A 16,146-nucleotide genomic window follows, 5' to 3' on the forward strand; every position below is an offset into this window, starting at 1 on the left:
CAAGTGATGCAGTCATATGATATTGCACTCTACAACCACAATTTTCATCGTAAGTGGAGCACCATCTATATTTCATAATAAAACATCAAAGTTCCAAATACTCTAATAACTTTAGTGTAAGTTATTACATAATAAGAATGTGCAGGTGTTTGCTATATGAGCTTTTCTCTGCATAATTTATTCCAGTTAGAAGACTATTTGTGTCTATACATACAAGAATCTGTTAACTTTGTTAATGGGATACTTTATTCTACAGAGAAGTAATTCTAACCAATAGTGATTTGTATTAAGGCTGATTAAATTTGAACCTGAGTTGTCCTTTTGGAATATGGCCTCTGGCCAGTTCTAGGATGAAAATGCATTATCTGTATATATAAAAGTGAAATACCACTCCTGCATTATCACAAAATCTCCAGAACTGTAAAGCCTACAAACTTGAAATTTGGCTTCTAGATGCTCACTAAGAAAGGATTTTTCAAAACGACCATCAGAGCATTACTATTTTGTATATTATTATTAACACGCTCTGATGCTAAGGAGATCTACTTCCCCTCCCCACCTGAAAAGAAATCTGTTCCAAATGCAAAACACGAGCAGAGGAGAGGAGTTTCAGTTTTAGTTTCACAGCACTAAGCAGCTTTAATACAGAACAGTTGAGCTAAGTCATGCCCAGGCTCCTTGCTGTTTCCTTCTTGCTCACACAGCAAATACTGTTTCAGTTTCCAAATAGCCCTCAACTCTCTCACACACTGACAGGACACTAGCCAGATGAATACCGATGGATGCTGGTAGGCAGAGGCAGAATCCCCCCCCCCCTTATTTTCCTCCCCAAAAACTAAGCCCAACCACATAGTTTCATAGCGAAGCACGAGTATTGGGCTAGTTTGAATATATGTATACAAATATACACAGTGAGTTCATTTTTCTGAAGAAAGGAATATTCAGGCTTGGTTTCAGTAGGAATTGACAACTTTGATTAACAAGCAGGAAAGCTTGTGCAAGATTTTTGTATGTGTTTATAACTATGTCAGTCTTTAATCATTCCTTGGATATGGAATATCTTAAATTCAAAGTAAATATTCTGTCTTTTGTATAAATTGCACTTAAAACATGCATTTTACTTAAACAAATACAAGTATATGACATATTTTAATGTTGAGAGCAATTAGTTCATGAATAACTAAGCAAAGTTTCAAAAAAGGAACTAATGTAATGCATGGCCATTCCTAAAAATCACAGGGCAATTATGATATGGGAAAAACATAGACTGAATATAATTTTCTTTATTTTTATTGGACGTTGAATAAAGATCCTGAAACATGGTCTATTCTAGTTATGTAATGAAGTAGGACTCAGTAGTTTTTAATATTGCTCTACAGTGGGGTTGATCATAGTTACCTCTGTGTGTGTGTGTGTGTGTGTGTGTGTGTGTGTGTGTGTGTGTGATCATATGATCAATAACTTTCTAGTCACTTTTATTTATTATTTGCAGTCCAGTCAATTGAAGCAGAAGATAGCAGCCCATATGTAAGTGATACATTTATATTTCTTTGTATGCATGTGAGCAGACATTAAAACAAGACTTTTTCTGACTTATTTAACTAATCTTTTTTCCCTGTTTGTAACACCATTGTGGAATTGGAAGAAAATGCTGCTTTTATTAGTAGTAAAATATGTACATAAAATGGGGGACCATAGACAAGTGGGGTTTTTTGCTGTTGTATGGTCCTCTCTGTTGCCTTCCCAGACATATTGATCTTGTAACTCAATAATTGTGGATTCCCCTTAGGCATTCATCCTCCAAAACCTTGAGGGAGAGTCTGGGTTTGTTCAGGAATTCATAGCTGTTAGGATAACTATGTACTTCTCACCTATGTTATGACCTTAATTTGTTTTTTTAATAGCATTGTATTGGTTTTGTGATGGGATGGTGTGCTTTAGTGTTTCTTATAATTGTGAGATGAGAAGGTAACATGCTATTTTTTATATAAAATAAAATGTCAGTTATGTTGCTTTTTAATTAAAAGAAGCCATATACTTTCAGGGAGAAATTAAATGAAGTCCACAAGGAACTGCAGAAGAAGGAAGCTCTTCTTGCAGACCTTCAACCAGATTTAAATCAAAATGGTAAAGTGATGTTTTACCCCTTTAACTTTTTGCTTCAGGTATACATTATTCCTATTGCATATATAAACTTTGGAGGACATTTAACTTTCTCTGTTTGATTTCTTTTACTACCCAGTATATTGATAAAATACTGCAAGTGTATAAATTGAAGGATATATCCCTTTTTTCTTCATTCTTAAAAATCATATTTTATTAAATGCAGTACGTATGATAACTTTGAGCTGTATTTCTGAATACTACAGTGAATGTAGCTGGTAAGGCAAAATGAGGACTTGTGATCCCTCAGATGTTTTATTAAAATCCAAATTTTATCGGCATTAATGGGATCGCAATCTGTATTCTTAATGGATTACAACTAATTACTGATCATTTAGGCCTCCCAGAGGTAACAGTATTCACATGTTATTGGTTGTTCCAGATGTGGATATTTATCTCTACTAATATTACGTTGGGTTTTCTAATAATAGCACAAAAAATAGAAGAATTAGAAGCTGCTTTGCATAAGAAAGATGAAGATATGAAATCAATGGAAGAGAGATATAAGATGTATTTAGAAAAAGCAAGAACTGTGAGTATTATTTTCTCTAAACCAATGAATTATTTAAGAACTCTTGAACTGGAAAATTGTTCCACTCCCACTTCTACTATTTGAAAGCTACATTAGTTCTCTATTCCATACTTAAGTTTCCTAATTTAGTTAACTATGTGGCAGTATCTAATTTAATCTTTTTTCTACAATTCAATTGTGCCTGATTCTTGGAGACTCCCTATACAAATCCTTGCAGTTTTCTTGGCAAGATTTTTCAGGAGTGATTTGCCATTGCCTGCTTTCTAGGGCTGAGAAAAAATAACTGAATCAAAGTCACTCAGCTGGCTTTGTGCCCAATGCGGGAATAGAACTCACATTCTCCTGACTTGAAGCCTGATGCTTACAACAAAATAGTTTGCAGTTGTGATCTAAAATAATTAAACAAATAAACAAACACACTCAAACCCTTAACATTAGCTTATTCTGCTTTTCTAGGAAAGGTTTATCTCATCCTGAAAAAGGGAAATAAAATAAAATCTGTGGCACTCTGGATTTTTACTTCAATCACTGATAGCTTTATCAAAAGGATATATGCACTATATCCGTTTCATTTAGATGAAGGATTAATAAGAAATGTTTAATCCCTTCAAACTATGTCATAAACATCACATATGATAGGCATCAGAAAGCTTTTTCTCAGACTGAACCCATAAAAGCAAGAAAAGCAGAGTGAATTTGTTGATGTAAATAAATGGAAATAGAATCAATAGACTGGAGCTATAGGCTAGACCAGAAGGTTGAAAAAACATTCTGGAAGAAAGAATAGAAGTCACCGTACAAAATTGTTCCAAACTTTTTTAATAAAGGTGGCTTGTTCAGTTAGAATGGCAAATTTTAGGCTAGTTGATCGATGTAATTGTTGCATATGTTATTTCTGTAAGTGGATAAAAATCATTGTAAATATAATGTATGTTCTTTCTGCAGGTCATAAAAACTTTAGATCCCAAATTAAAACCAGCATCTGCTGAAATAATGTCGCTAAGAAAACAGTTGGCAGAGAAAGACAAAAGAATAGAAACACTTGAGGTATTTTATTTATTTATTCAATTTATATGCCATGCATCTCACCATCAGGCAACAGTGTTTTTATATATTTATTAAATGCATACTTGATTTCTGGTCATGTGAACACTTAAGGAAACTTACAACAATAGAACAAAATATAAAACTAAACAGTAAAACTAAAAACTATTTTAATATGTTTTCCTTCATTGCTGGGTGGGAAATTCTGGGAGTTGAAGTCCACACCTTTTAAAATTGCCAAGGTTGAGACACACTGGTAATGAACTAAAATTAAGCCAGAAGAAATATAATTAAAATCTGAGTTTATTACTGAAGATAATATAAAGCAGTAAAATTTTTGTCTTTTTTTTAGGCTTATGTGTTGCTTTACAAAATTATGCATATAGTAATCATTTTGTTGCCTTGAATGTCATATAATTTCTTCCACTTACATTATACTTCTTACAAATTCATTTTAGGGTCAGTGTAAATCAGCCAGGATTCAGGAGCATGAAGAAAAGTTAATTGTATCTGCATGGCATAACCAGGTGAGTTACTGTATCTGTGCACAAGGGAAAGTTTTCACATGGGTGAAATTCAAATATATTCTACTGATGGAAGCAGCTTCCTGTGACAGGCCCCCAAATATGATTTCCTAACCTTGTGCAGCAGATTTTAAGAAGCTAGTGGAAGCCACAGGGTGGGGATAGGGGAGTATCTAAGTATTCAAGCACAATTATTTCTGTCCTTGTGTAGCATTGGATTTTATTCTTAATATTTTCAGAATCAAATAGCTAGATCTGATATGATTAATATTTATTGAAATGATGATTTTTCTCTGGGATCCTTGTGATTACATGCAGTTTATTTTTCTTTGCAGAGTTCCCTACTAGACCGTGTTGTTTTACGGAAATGTTTGATGGGGTCCTTTACTCTATAACAGGAGTCTCCAAACTTGGCAGCTTTAAGACTTGTGGTCTTCAACTCATAGAATTCCCCAACCAGCCATGCTGGGGAAATCTGGGAATTGAAGTCCACAAGTCTTAAAGTTTCCAGGTTTTGAGACTCCTGCTGTATAGAATTAGTCATGGATCCCTCTGGAAGGTCCTAGTTTTTGAGTGACACAATAACATAATTGCCTTTGAATTCTTCCTCCTAAGTAAAAGTCTTAATTTTTACTTAACATTTTACTTGATTTTTAATGTTATTCATCTTCTCAGCTATTCTTGACCTCAGTATTGTTTTGTTCTCACATACTGAGCATTCAACTTAATGGCCTTTAGGCCTCTTAAGTGTCCTGCAAGGGGGGTGGTAAAATAACATCAAAAATTGTGCTACCTGTTTTGTTGCTAAATGGTGGTGTGATCTGAAATGGGCTTGATGCCACAACTTTTGAGTGTTATAGACTGTCCATTCCTGCAGTGCTGGAATCTATATTTGTCATACATTTTTCAGTAGCCATATTCCAAATGTGATACTACTTTTAAGTAACGCTGTTTCTAGAAATTATTCCAGGATTATCATGCATAATTTGTAGATCAATTATATAGCATATTGTTAGGTATAACATTGATACCAAATATGGTTTGGGTGAATAAATATATAAAACTTAGATATCATGGTTTAAGTGCTTATCACTTTAAGTACAATGCAGCAGGCAATTAGCCGATTAAGGGTGCGTGTTAGAAGTTACAATATAAGGAAGCATTAGAAGCTGGAAAGCTGTAACTGTGTTCTGTCTGTTTACTGTAACTGTGTGCTGCTGCGACTAACTGTGATTACTGACTGTGAGTGCCTGTGACTGAACTATTATTGTTTGCTACTGTTTGCTGAATATCCAGCGTTTGTTTCTCTGGAGAGTGAAACCGGAGGAGGAGAAAATATCTTTATCGGCTGATAAAGATATTGCAAGGACTCTTAACTTGAACTATACTAGTGAGTCTTACTGGATGGAAATACTGTGAATGACTTAATGGACTGAATGACAATGCTTAAACTCTAACTGGATTAAAACTATTTAAACTACAAACAGTGTTTGTATTCAGTGTGTGTATACTCTGGGGCCCTTCCGCTCTTCTTTTGGCTGCCTGGCTTGACTACTGCTGCAATACTCTGCTAGGGTTAATCCCCAAACCCTAACATTGGTTATGGGCCCAGCAGCATAGTCTAACTAACCAGGATATAGCAGAGAGAGTTGGTGTGAGTTGCACATTACTGTAAAAACAAACTGTTTTAATTAGTTTAAAATAGTCACAATATCTGAAGAGCAATGGCACAAGTAAATTTGTCACAACTGTCCATGATATCCAGGCTGGATGGAACAAACTATGTTTCATGGTCAATGAAATGTAGTTTACTTCACGCAGAGAAGGTTTGTGGGACATTATAGCAAACCCACCAGATGTGAGTAGCTGGGATCCTGCTAATGATGATGATAAAGAAAAGTTACAAGACTTTAAACTGAAGAATGAGCAGGCTTTATGCATCATAGGACTGACTCTCTGTGATCAGCAGCTTGTCCATATTCGTGGAGAAGAAAATGCTGCAAACTGCTGGGAGAACCTCAGGAAGATTTATGTTCGGGACAGTGTAGGAGCACATATAAATCTTACACGGAAGCTTTTTGAACGCATCTTCAGAGGAATGGAGATATGTTAGTTCATTTAAACTGTATGAAGAGCATTTTTCAAGATTTGCAAGAAAAAGAGCTTATATTTAATGAACTGCAACAAGTCTACATAATATTATCTTCATTAGATCAAAGCTATGATGACTATGTGACTTCGTAAGAGGTATTGCCAAAAGAAAGCCTCTCATTAACCGAGATTACAGGCAGGCTACTAGAAGAAGCCAGAAGAAGGCGTGGCGTGACGAGCTGAGAGAAGATAAGAAAGAAGAGAAATTATCTTCAAAGCTTGAAAGAAACCAGCAAAGCAAAATAAAGCACCTGGAAGAAGAGAATTTATCTCGACGCATACACAATTAAAAATGTTTTAATTGTGGAGGCAGAGGACATTTGGCAAGGTTCTGCAAAAGAGAAAAAGCCAGAATGTAAAAAAGCCAAAGAAAGCATTTGAACTAGCCACGTTTAGCAACTCTGATGTGAAGAATAATTTATGGGTGGTTGACAGTGGCGCATCCCACTGCATCACAAGAGATAAGACAAAATTTATAAAAATGTCTACAAGCTCTCAACATATATCTCTTGCTAACGGCTGGAAACTGAAAGCTAAAGGTCAAGGTTTTGCACGTTGTCCGTACATAAACCAGGATATAAAAATGTTGTATGTACCGCAACTAAAGTTTAATTTGCTTTCAGTAAGGGTATTAGATAAATTAGGTTATGTAATTACTTTTAAGGATAATAATTGCATAATTGAAAAAAATAACAAAAGGGTAACTGCAGCTTTAAATGGAACATTATATGTATTAGATAATAGTAAGAAAGGGAGGCTCAAACTGTATTTAATAATATAAAGCCTCATGATGAATGTATCCATTTATTGCATAGGCGTTTGGGGCATGTAAATTTTAAAATGCTAAAACGTACAGTTGAGTTATCTGAAGGAATAAGGTTAAAACCTTGTGATAAATATTTGCGTTGTAATGTTTGCTGTGAAGATAAGAGCAAAGTATTGCCTGCAAATAGGCTAAATGGTTTCAAAACAAAAGAGCCTTTAGAAGTAGTATTTGCAGACATAATAGGTCCAAAGAAACCCAGTATGGGGGTGCTAGATATATACTGAGCATTATGGACCATTATTCTAGATATGGGTTTTGCTATTTAATGAAAAGCAAAACTGAAACATATCAACATTTTTTCAATTGGCTTAGGTTTGCTGAAAGAAAGTCTAAACGTCAACTGATAACCCTGGTGACAGATAATGGCACGGAATTTATTAATAACAAATTCCAGAACAGACTTAAGATAGCTGGAATAGAGCATAAGAAGTCTGCTCCATACAGGCCAGAACATAACGCTTTTATTGAAAGAAGAGGCCAAACACTACAGGCAATGGTTAGAACAATGTTAAATGATTCTGGGTTACCTGATTCTTTGTGGGGAGGCTACAATGTGTGCTAATAACATATTGAACAACGTTGTTAATACAACAACAGGTGAAATTCCATTTACCAGGTGGCATGGCAGGAAACCTGATCTAAGTTACCTGCACACATTTGGTGCACCAGCATGGGTGCATATTCCTGCACAACTCAGAAAAAAAGGGCAACATAGAGCTAAAAGATTTTTCTTCGTTGGTTATCAGGCAAACCATAGGGCATATAGATTTTGGGAGAAAGGCACATCTAAAGTGTTATGTAGTGCTAGTGCCCAATTTCTAGAACATGAAGGATGGGAGAAATTAGAACAGGATGCCAATAAAGATGTAATTATTGAATCCTATAGAAATCCCATTAGTTATCCCTGTAACTTTAAAAATAAAGTAAAGAGACAAATACAGGATGAAATAGTGCCCATAAAGGAAGAAACAGATTCAATAGCTGAACAGGATGAGGAAGATGAACAAGTAGTAGTTCAACAAAGTCCTCCTGTAAGCCCTGTGATTCCCAGAAGAACTACACGTGTATCTAGACCGCCTGATAGGTACCAGGCTAACACAGTGTGCCAGATTAATCAAGTTCCTAATTCTGTAGAAGAAATTAAAAAGTATCCTAATAAGGAAAAAGAAAAATGGTATGCAGCAATGAATAAGGAACTGAATTCATTAAGTGATATGAAGGTGTATGAGAATGCCAAATTACCTGCAGGAAAGAAATCCATTGGCTGCAAATGGATTTTTAAGGTAAAAATAGATAAGGATGGTAATTTAATCCATAAGGCAAGGTTAGTAGCCCAAGGTTTTAGGCAGAATGCTAATGACTATGATGAGGTGTTTGCACCTAGTCTTAAGGCAGCAACCTTGAGGGCAGCTTTAGTGTGGGCAGCTAGTAAAAACTATATAGTTAACCATCTAGATGTGGAAACTGCTTACTTGCACGCCCCATTAAAACATATTATTTATATGAATAAACCTGTTGGTATTAAAAGTGAAAGTAAGGATAATAATGATTGTTGGTTGTTAAAGAAAAGTCTCTATGGTCTTAAACAATCAGGCTATGAATGGAACCAGTATATTGTAAAGGAACTAGACAATATAGGATTTAAAGCTGGTTTAGCCGATCCATGTCTGTTTAAGAGGAGACAAATGGGAAAGTATCATTATTATTACTATTCACAGATGACATTGCATTGATTACTGAAACTAATGATGAAGCAAATAAAATAATAGCATCATTAGGAAAGAGAATAAAGATCAAGCAATTAGGGAGATAAAGAAGTATCTCGATTTGAATATAAAGAAAACACGGAAAGGTTTTAAGATATCTCAGGAAGATAAGATAAGCAAATTGCTAAAAGATTATAAGATGGAGCTTTGTAAGCCAGCTAAGACTCCAATGAGTCAGGAGTTTAGCAACACTGATGTACAAAGCCCTGAGTTTGATAAGGTGATTTATCAATCTTTAATTGGTAGTTTGAGTTATATTAGTAATTGGTCTAGACCAGATATATCGTACTGCGTGAATCAGTTGGCTAGATTCAATTCTGCACCGTGTGAAAGACACTGGAATGCAGCTAAGAGGATATTAAGATATCTTAAAAGACAATGAATTATTCATTGTATTTAGAACCAAAGGGTGATTTAATTTTGAGTGCTTATGCAGATGCTAGCTTTGCATCAGAAAGAGACACTAGAAAGTCGACTTCAGGAACAGCCATAATGCTGGGTAAGACATTAATAGGCTGGAAGTCAATAAGACAACAGCATATAAGTTTGTCTACTATGGAGGCAGAATTCTCCTGTTTATCATTGTTATGTACAGAATTAATAATGTATAAACAAATGTTAATTGATATAGGTATAACTGTAGATTATCCTATAATTATACATGAAGATAATCAGGCAGCAATTCAAATGGCCACAAATATTGGAGTAAAAACAAGAAGCAAGCATACAGATTTAAGATACCTAAACGTGAGACAATCTGTAAGAAGTAAGATGATTCAGCTAGAGTACTGTATGTCGGAGGACAATTTAGCTGATAATTTTACTAAAGCCCAAGGTGCCAGTAAGCACCAGGAGAGTTGTGAAAAATATGGGATAAGATTGTAAAGGTATTATATATTTATTTCACCCAAAAGGGGAGTATGTTAGGTATAACATTGATACCAAATATGGTTTGGGTGAATAAATATATAAAACTTAGATATCATGGTTTAAGTGCTTATCACTTTAAGTACAATGCAGCAGGCAATTAGCCGATTAAGGGTGCGGTTAGAAGTTACAATATAAGGAAGCATTAGAAGCTGGAAAGCTGTAACTGTGTTCTGTCTGTTTACTGTAACTGTGCTGCTGCGACTAACTGTGATTACTGACTGTGAGTGCCTGTGACTGAACTATTATTGTTTGCTACTGTTTGCTGAATATCCAGCGTTTGTTTCTCTGGAGAGTGAAACCGGAGGAGGAGAAAATATCTTTATCGGCTGATAAAGATATTGCAAGGACTCTTAACTTGAACTATACTAGTGAGTCTTACTGGATGGAAATACTGTGAATGACTTAATGGACTGAATGACAATGCTTAAACTCTAACTGGATTAAAAACTATTTAAACTACAAACAGTGTTTGTATTCAGTGTGTGTATACTCTGGGGCCCTTCCGCTCTTCTTTGGCTGCCTGGCTTGACTACTGCTGCAATACTCTGCTAGGGGTTAATCCCCAAACCCTAACACATATTATCTGTGCATGTTCAATGCCTGTTTACTATGCCAGATATTAAATGTATCTCTTAAATAAGGCAGAAAAAAAGAAATAATGTATGCATTAATAATGTAGTAATACACTAAAAGTCAGCCATCATAAATATTAGCTTTGTTTGAGATTGAATGAAGAGCATGGATTTAAGTAGTTTATTCTGTTTCCTTGCAGAGTTTAGCATTTCATAAACTAGGAATGGAATCCAGACTTTTCAGTGGAAATACCATCTACAGGGATGGTCATTCATACCCACCTGCACAGTCTTTCCTTGCTCAACAACGGCGACTGACCAACAGCCGAAGGAATCTCTCTGTTAAAGCACCACCTACATCGTCAGATTAAGTCATAGAAGATAGCCTACCCTAAAGTGTCCTTAATTTATTTCATTATTCCTGTTTTAAAATGTCAGACAAAAAATAAACTATGATGCAGGACATCAGCTCTTTTACAAATGGGATCTATCTGCTGCTAAATCTAATTAAGGCAGATGATAAGAAACAAAAAACATTTAATGTTTCCTTTGGGATTCTGAAAAGATTGGGGATATGTTTAAAAGCACAGTTCTTAAATGATTTATATTTGTTATCATTCTATATTGTACTGTATATAAAGATATGTAAATTGTTGTTGTATTTAAAGTTCTACTTTTAAGGTTCTCACTCCAGGTTAATCACTGGTTTTAATAGGAATATTTTTCATTAGTGATATGTCTTCTTTTTCTTTAAAGTTAGTTTATTCTTTAATAAGAATGGTTTTTATTAGTGATGGGTCTACACAGTACTTTTTATTTAATATTAGTTTATTCTTTAAATAGCAACACTAAAACTGGAAATTCATGAATATTCTTCAAGATTCATGGCAAGCAGTTGCTCCCATATTCCCAAAAGTAGAGTGAAATAATTAATTTAATGAGTAAAGCTGTAATCCTACTGAGTTCTCCCCAAGCCCTTCTTCCGTTCAGCAAAAAGTAATTAGATTTAGAATAACTTGACCATTATCTTATTACGTAAAGATGTTTTTTTTTCTTAGTAGTTGAGTTTGTTTTGGAGGTTAGTTTTTAAAAACCATGACACAAAGTTGATCAAGATAAGAGGAACTTCAAACACACAAGTGTTTATTGAAGGAATGAAATGTATGTTTGCTTTCAAGAACTTTTACATTTTCCATTTAAAGGAAATGTACATATTCAAATTAAACACACTGGAAGGGGTGGAAATTATTCTATTTGAAATTGAACTATAATGCAATACAATCTTGAACCCATACACCTCAAGTAAAATGAAGCCTATAAGCTGGGATTTTTTAATAATATTTTTTGTATTGTTGGGCACCAAATTTATAATTGAAATTATAATGATAGTTTTACTATTTTTGCATTTTAAAACTGGCTTGAGCAAATAACTTCAGTATCAAATGGTTTTGTGTAGATACAGTACCACAAGCCTGATTGCAGGTAGTCCTCACTTAATGAGGGTCATTAGGACTGGAATTTTTGTTGTTACGTGATATCATAAAGTGCAATGTCATATGACTGCCCCTTTGGTAACCACGCTCCCTGGTTACCATCATTAAATGAGCACTATGCGGATCATTAAGCGAGAGCCCCACGTAATTACAGCTTTGAACTTCCTGTTGGCTTTTCTATTGACTTTGCTTGTAAGAAGCCGGTAGGGAAGGTTGCATATTGTGATTTCATGACTGCAGGCGGCTGCAAAGGTAAAAAATTCAAGCCGGTTGCTGATCACCCAGATTGTGACCATGTGACCACAAGGGCACTGCAATAACAGGAACTTCAAAGACTGGTTATAACTGCCACTCATTTAGCACTGTTGCAAATTCTAGTGGTCACTGAATGACTGGTCATTTGGAACATTTTTGTTTCATATTAAACAGAATAAAATTGATAGCATTGCAACAGGTATAACGACTCAGGAATAAATCTTGATGAATTCAGTGGCATTTATTTTCAGACAAGTACATATACAGTTGTAATTATATGTATTGTCAAAGTATTTCATTCCCCCCCCCAGTCTATGGTTCTCAGCATTTTATATGTTCGTTGATTGTCTCTTGGATTTTCTTCTTTGGTTGCATTCCATTTTCTTCTTTGGGATTTGATAGTTCTCAGAGGCTGTTTCATTCCTTGTACTAGCCAACATGCACTAGACCACAATCTTGCTCAATTAAGTTTCAGTCACAATTATGTGTATTGTGGAGACAAACCATGATTACCGTTGGTAAATAGAGTTGTATCTAATTTTAAGAATGAAGAGAAATATTAAAAACTTGAAGTTCATCTTACTGGAAGCAAGAAACTTAAAATATTTATGACTGACTATCATCAAAAGCTGTTGCATTAACCAGTTGAGTTGGATAAAGGTCTCACAGTTATGTTTTGGCCAGTATAGTTCTGCTACTTAACTATTGCAAATCTTTGTATTATAAAGAACCAGGAGAAACAGCATTTTAGTAGTTCAGAATTATATCTCTAACTTGATCCAAAAGCATAGTTTTATAGAAACAAACTAATTTTTTTATTTTTTCAAAATCCATCTAATGGAAAACTTGAGTTTATTAGCAGAAAAAAGTCCTAATTAGATGGCTCAGTAAATATAATTATTGCTGCCCCTAAAAAAAATATTTCTTTCTCTTTTGCATATAATATCTCACCTCTTCATCTGCAATAGATCTAGAATATAATTCCTCAAAATAAATTCAATTATTTATGGATGGAAAAAATAACCAGCTCTCAGTTTTAATGGTAGCAATGCTCTCAGTCATGTTTAGCTTGTAATCCTAAACTAGTTCAATATTCTGAAATGTCTTGTGATTTTATAGCTCTGACTTCCTAATTGCTTCATTTTATAAGAATTGACATAAAAGGTGATACTTTTCAAGTGTGATATTAGTGAAATTATTGCTAAAAATAATTAAATATGCATGTAGACTGTAAAATACACATCCTAGACTGGATTGTGCAGCCTAGCAGAATGTGGGTGCCTCACACTTCAATATACATATATTTATGTGTTTCTGTCCACACTCAACAATAACGAATAACTGTTAGGATATTACAATTTATTCTGACCATTGGGGATGATAAAATGTAAAACTGGGTGAAGTCCTTTGGAATAATTATTGGCAACTGAATTTTGAGTTGCCTTTTTGGTACAGCACTTATTTCAAAATATAAGCTACCTCCTTTGAATAATCTAATTTAAATAATTGATCAAAGCAATTGAATCCAGAATTTTATACCTCTTTCTTAGTTAGCAAAGCAAAAATGAAACCAGTTGGAATCTTTTTAAATTGATTCTACACATTCACTCTTTTTTAAAATTAGTTAATTGATTTTATGTCACTAGTACTATTTCCCATAATACAGAATATTTAACTGCGATGGTACTTATGTGTTCCCTGTACTGATTATGTGAATATTTTCATTACGGTAGGTTCCAAAATACATGCTGGTATAACTTATGCATTGACATTCTGGTTATGTATACAATGAGTTATTTTACTTATATAAAGATATTACATTTTTAAACAGATATTTGCTTTTAGAAAACCTCTATCTCATTTGACTAAAGCAGTTCTTAGAATCAAAGCTTATTAAAGGCTAATGTTTTTTTTATTAAGATGAAATATGTTTTTAATCCAGTATTTGCTTGGGATGACATACTTTTAAGCACTACTAATTTTTTCTTTTAAGTGGTAAGTCTGAGATATTTTTAGTTAGACTTACCAGGTTTTAATGCATATGATACATGCTTGTGTCTGTGCATAGAAAATTAACTGTACAGAAATAGTATGAAAATAATTTGCACTACCTTGTAAACATGGTTTTATTCTTCAAGATGTTTTATATTCCCAATAAAATTGACAATATTATGGTGTTTTATTTTATGTTGTACTTGTAATCAAATGTGTGTCAAACCAAGTGCATATTCCTAACAACTGTAGCATACGTTTATCACAAATTTAATCAATTTCTCAAAGTCAGGAGGAAGAGATGAGAAGATGATGACAAAAAAAGAATAGCAATGCTAATATAGCCAAATCCCTCAGATTCTTTTAATGCATTTTCTAAAATTCAGTTGATTTATGAGGTAAAAGTTTGGGTCCGTTGGATGTAATTGAATTAGACTTTTTCTTGTTTCCTGAATGGATAAAAGTCAAAGCATCCTGCTTAGGGTCATTGAAGCTACTGACCCCTCCTGTCCCATCAAGGAGACAATATCCTGGTACTAAGATCATCTAAAATTTTAATCACCTTTCTCCCTACCAAATTAAAAAGATACTCCTATCTCTATATCTCCCATGTGATTAAATGGAAGGGACATATCTGAAAATAAAATAAAAACTAGACCCCAGTTAGGAGTAAGCATGATTAAAATTCACATTCATTCAAAGCTGCTGCCTAGATGTATGAATCACATTTTTGCTCTCTGCACTCAAATTATGCTACTCCAAAAGGAATTTCTAAACTAGAGAAATTCTTACCACAGAATAAAAAAAAAATCTAAACTATATTATTTTGGAGCAATATTGTGACCAACTACTTTGTTTCAGACTCAAGACTTCCTTTGAACGCAATTGCTAAAAACTGAAAAGATAGGTTAGCATCCTTTTGAACTGAGAAATCCTCAAAAGTAGTATGAGGCCCAAAAGAGCATCAGTGGAATCAAAAAGCAAAGAAAACACTTCACCTTCCCTCAATAAACAAATGCAAAAGTCAAGTATGAAGATGTGTTGATGGAATCTTACAATATCCATTTTTTAATAATAAAAGCTGTACATCTGCATGAATAGTTAGTAGTTTAGCCATCTATGAGATAAACAAATTTGATTTATCAAGAATGGTAAAATATTGTGCACTAGGACAAAAGTGCAATAAAATTAAAGAGACCACTGAGTTTCAGACCCATATATTACAAAGGTGAGTTGTACAACTTGAGGGTTAGTGTAATCATGTCAAACACTGATGTGCTGTATTACAGCTTCAGGGAACAATACACCAGTTTCAAGATAATCTTTGGGCAGTCAGACCAATTACTGCCCAGCAGGGGTGGGCAACTATGGCCCTTTATGACCCATATACTTCAACTCCCAGAATTCCTGATGTAGCATGGGAGTTGAAGTCCACAGGACATAAAAGGGCCATAGTTGCCTATCCCTGGGTTAGAGATTCCAAAATATTGGCACTGGAAAATTAGCAAAGGATTTGGGAATGCTCAGGATTTGTAGTTGGGATTTATATTATTATTCTTTATTATTAATGGGAGAAAGTAGCTGCAGCTGTTATTTTATTACTGCTTTTTCTATGCTTTATGACTTGGGTTTCTTAATATATTGTTCCTTGCTAAGAAGTAATTGTGAAACTAGGGATAGAAAAGCAGCATGCAGATTTAAATGTGAATGGATAATTTTTTAATTTTTCAATCTAGGTAAAATTAAACACAAAACAAATATAACAATTGTTGTTTCAGGATAAATGTTCTTTGGTGCAAATCCTTCAGAATTAATTAATAATATACTTTTAAGAGTTTTATTCCTAATTTTTACAGACCCTTTGCTAAACAACGGACCTAAAACTAAAAACTAAATCT

General features: G+C 34.2%; 1 protein-coding gene across 1 annotated transcript in view; it reads left to right on the plus strand.

The window, feature by feature from the left end:
* Positions 1–14,428, plus strand: part of HOOK1 (hook microtubule tethering protein 1) — a 40,607-nt gene extending 26,179 nt beyond the window's left edge. The window contains exons 17-22 of the mRNA XM_087960365.1: positions 1,493–1,527; positions 2,045–2,127; positions 2,595–2,695; positions 3,641–3,742; positions 4,198–4,266; positions 10,709–14,428. Of these exons, the coding sequence (XP_087816491.1) occupies positions 1,493–1,527; positions 2,045–2,127; positions 2,595–2,695; positions 3,641–3,742; positions 4,198–4,266; positions 10,709–10,879 (561 nt within the window). The 3' untranslated portion in view covers positions 10,880–14,428. The remainder of the gene's footprint in view (positions 1–1,492; positions 1,528–2,044; positions 2,128–2,594; positions 2,696–3,640; positions 3,743–4,197; positions 4,267–10,708) is intronic.
* Positions 14,429–16,146: the final 1,718 nt, after the last annotated feature.

This window comes from Notechis scutatus, chromosome 3 (genome assembly GCF_049901735.1).
Source record: "Notechis scutatus isolate UNSWTSFEM ecotype Mainland chromosome 3, rNotScu1.2, whole genome shotgun sequence".
NCBI lineage: Eukaryota > Metazoa > Chordata > Lepidosauria > Squamata > Elapidae > Notechis > Notechis scutatus.